Genomic DNA, 3,226 nt, shown 5'->3' with positions numbered 1-3,226 from the left:
AATTTGGGATATACAATTGTTTTTCAGCTTAAGGTTAGTAATGTGGTAAAATATAAAACAAATAGGATTTAAAGGCTCAAAGTGGTTAACAAAGGTAATTGAAAAGGGTAGGCTTAATTTGGATAAGTGAGTTTAAACAAATAATGGCCTCAATCATGTGCAAGCATGCAAATATAATAAATATTGGACATATAAGATAAAACAAAATATAGATTACAATCGTAGAGAAGTAAACACACAAGGATGAAATAGTTATGGTTAAATAATGTAACCATACATAAAGGCTCAAATCTTTCACAGGTTGTGTATTCTTTAGCTCAAATATCATGTTCCAAATACAACTCAAGCAAATTTATCATAAAAATTTTGAAAAATTAGTGAAATTTTGTTCCAAAGATAGAGTCTTAAAAGAAACTTATTGTCTTTTCAATCAAGTAGAACATGCATGCAACTATCCTAACCTATGCAATTTATTATCTTCTATAGAAGAAAGAAAATCTAACTAAAATATCCTAATTATTGGTGCTAGAGAAGAGAAATTACCTCCGAAAGTCAGGTACTGACCGACCTCCCCACACTTAAGGCTTTGCACCGTCCTCGGTGCCGTCTGTCAGGAACAGGGGTGGGCTGGTAGCAGTATCTCCACAATCGAGACCGTCATGGCTCCCTGTGCTAGTAAAAGAAGTGGATTCCGGGGTGTCTGAGTCTCTGCGATCTCCTCTAAGTAGCTCCCTGAGGTGTTTGAATCTTCGGTTGTTACGGCACTCTCTGAACTTAGCTTTGTATTCTTGCCGATCCAACCTTGTGATTATCTGCTGGAGCAATTCATCAGTTGTAGGTTTTTGTGGTGTTGAAGAAGGATTATCTTCAACTGGAGCAGTAGGAAGACTTGTAGTGGCTGCTGGAAGTCTGAGGTATTTCCCGTTAGGGACATACTGATCATCCCGTGGAAGCACGGTTTTGGTGTCCCTAGCTCTGTAGGAGACTCCGGCTGCTGAGACAAGATCTGAGACCAAGGCGGGGAAAGGTAAGTTGCCTGCAATTTGTACGTGTCCCATAGCATTCCGGATATGTCTTGAGAGATTCAGGGGTTGGTCTGTAACGATGCACCATAGTAGAACAGCCATGTCCGCAGTGAAGGAGGACTCATGAGTGCTCGGAAAGACGTAATGGGACATGATCTGTGCCCATACGCGAGCCTCCAAGGTAAGTGCTGAAGCCAAGATTCCCTTAGGGCGGGTACGGTGGTATTCGTAGATCCAACGGCTGCCAGGTAATGCGATAACTCCAAGAACGGAGTCCCAGTTAAATTGGTACCTCTGGCGCTTAAGTGCGGCTTCTTGGAAGGCATCCATTCCTTCTGGAATAGGGGGAAGACTCAGAGCTTGCTGAATGGCCATTTCTGTAATGGGGACTTGCTTCTGCCGGACATAAACAGACTGCAGGGTTGGCATGTAGAAGTTAGAGTAGAACTCAACTACCCAAGAAAGATTGACCTGGCTTGACTGTCTCTGTAGGAAACCCCATTGTCTTCGTTCAATTTGCGGCTCAACAAAGGTAGCAATATTGGACGGGAGGACAAGAAGGTATCCATTATTATAGTTCCTTTCTGCCAGGATAGGGAACATCTGCTCACAGTAGCGATTGGGAAATCGCGCAGTTTCCTTTGCTGGAAAGGCTTTCTCTTTGTCATCAACCTTTATTATCCTCTTAACTCTTTTTGCTGAGGGCTTGACTGCGGTTGAAGACGGCTCTGCCACTGATGCTCTTTTAGTGCCTCTTCTTGCTGGGGGTTTAGGAGTTGCTTTCTCCTTTCCTTTCTTGGTGGCCATGCTAAAAAGAGAAGAGAAAGTAAATTAAATTCAAATAGATATATAGCAAGGAAGAGAACGAAAGAGTGGTGATGGATGCACATTATGATGTAGTTGACATTAGCACAGGCTCTCGAGTACATGTGAAAAGCTAACAATGAAAAATAGTCAGTGCACTGAAAGATAAGTAGATGCAAGGTGTTTATTGGCATGCCGGAAAAGGGCATGAGTAGCATAGACCAAGCATCAGTTGTAACAAGCCAAAATGTTTGTATTGACAATTAAGTTCAATTAAAACAATAGTAAAGAAAATTTGTGAAAAGCAAGCATTGAATAGTAGAGTAAAGTAATGTAGAAAAGTGCATAATGCTATATGCGCTTTTTCACAAACACATGGCATGCATGGTAAATAAGATATAGAAATTATGAAGGTGAACATGCAAGCAATCCCTTAAAAATAATAATTGTCAAACAAATTGCAACAATCCACAAGCATATAATGAGGAATAATGAATCAAATAAATTTCTAATACCATGTAAAAAGGAAAAGAAGAAGAAGGAAAATATGAATAATGAAAAGAAAAAGAAAAAGAAGAAGAAAATAATATATAAAATAATAAGAATGATAGAAAAGAGAAGAAGGAAGAAGAAAATAGAACCTTGGTAATGGAGGTGAGAGAGAGAGAGAGTGATAGGTGAGATAGAAGGAAGAAGGGAGAAGGAAAAAATAAGGAGGGAAAAGAAAAATTTGGATTTGCAGGAGAGAAAGATAAGATATGTGGCAATTTTAGGTTGAGCTGTGCGGCGCATGCGACGCGGCCGCGTTGGGCACACGTTCGCATGGATGCGCTTCAAGTATGGTGACGCGATCGCGTCGGTCACGCGGTCGCGTGACCCATGTTATGCTTCTGGCGCGAGTGCAGCCTCGCATCAGCACAACTCTCTATTCAAATTAATTTATTTGCCAAAATTGGGACGGTGCGATCGCGTGGGTCACGCGATCGCGTGAGTGTACGTCAGAAAATGGATGACGCGGTCGCGTCGGCGACGCAGTCGCATGATAAGAATTGTGCTTCCAGCACCAATCCAGCATCACTCTCGCACAATATTTCATTGCGCACCCTTTTACGTCGAAAACTCAGGGCACGCGGTCGCGTGGGAGGCCATGATTCCCATGCGACGCGAATGCGTCAGTGACGCAAATGCGTCAGCGACGCGGTCACGTGGGTTGATTTGTGCCATTGGCACGCCTCCAGCCATGCTCCAGCGTGACTTTCTGTTCATCTTTATTTTTTCTTTACTCTCCTTACGACGCGGACGCATCGCTAATGCGATCGCTTCGCGTAGCGAAATTTTTTTTTTTTTGAAAATAAAAACATGTAAATGCAGATGCACGAAAGTACTAAGAAAGAGAA

General features: G+C 42.1%; 1 protein-coding gene across 1 annotated transcript; it reads right to left on the bottom strand.

The window, feature by feature from the left end:
- Window positions 1-578: 578 nt before the first annotated feature.
- Window positions 579-1,832, bottom strand: LOC148567826 (uncharacterized). The gene has a single exon (XM_088483796.1). It carries the CDS (start codon window positions 1,830-1,832, stop codon window positions 579-581), a length of 1,254 nt encoding a protein of 417 aa, XP_088339922.1.
- Window positions 1,833-3,226: the final 1,394 nt, after the last annotated feature.

This window comes from Arachis ipaensis, chromosome B4, assembly GCF_059453495.1.
Source record: "Arachis ipaensis isolate K30076 ecotype BB chromosome B4, ASM5945349v1, whole genome shotgun sequence".
NCBI classification, from domain to species: domain Eukaryota; kingdom Viridiplantae; phylum Streptophyta; class Magnoliopsida; order Fabales; family Fabaceae; genus Arachis; species Arachis ipaensis.
Note: the sequence above shows the minus strand (reverse complement) of the source record. Positions and strands in the feature narration are given on the sequence as shown.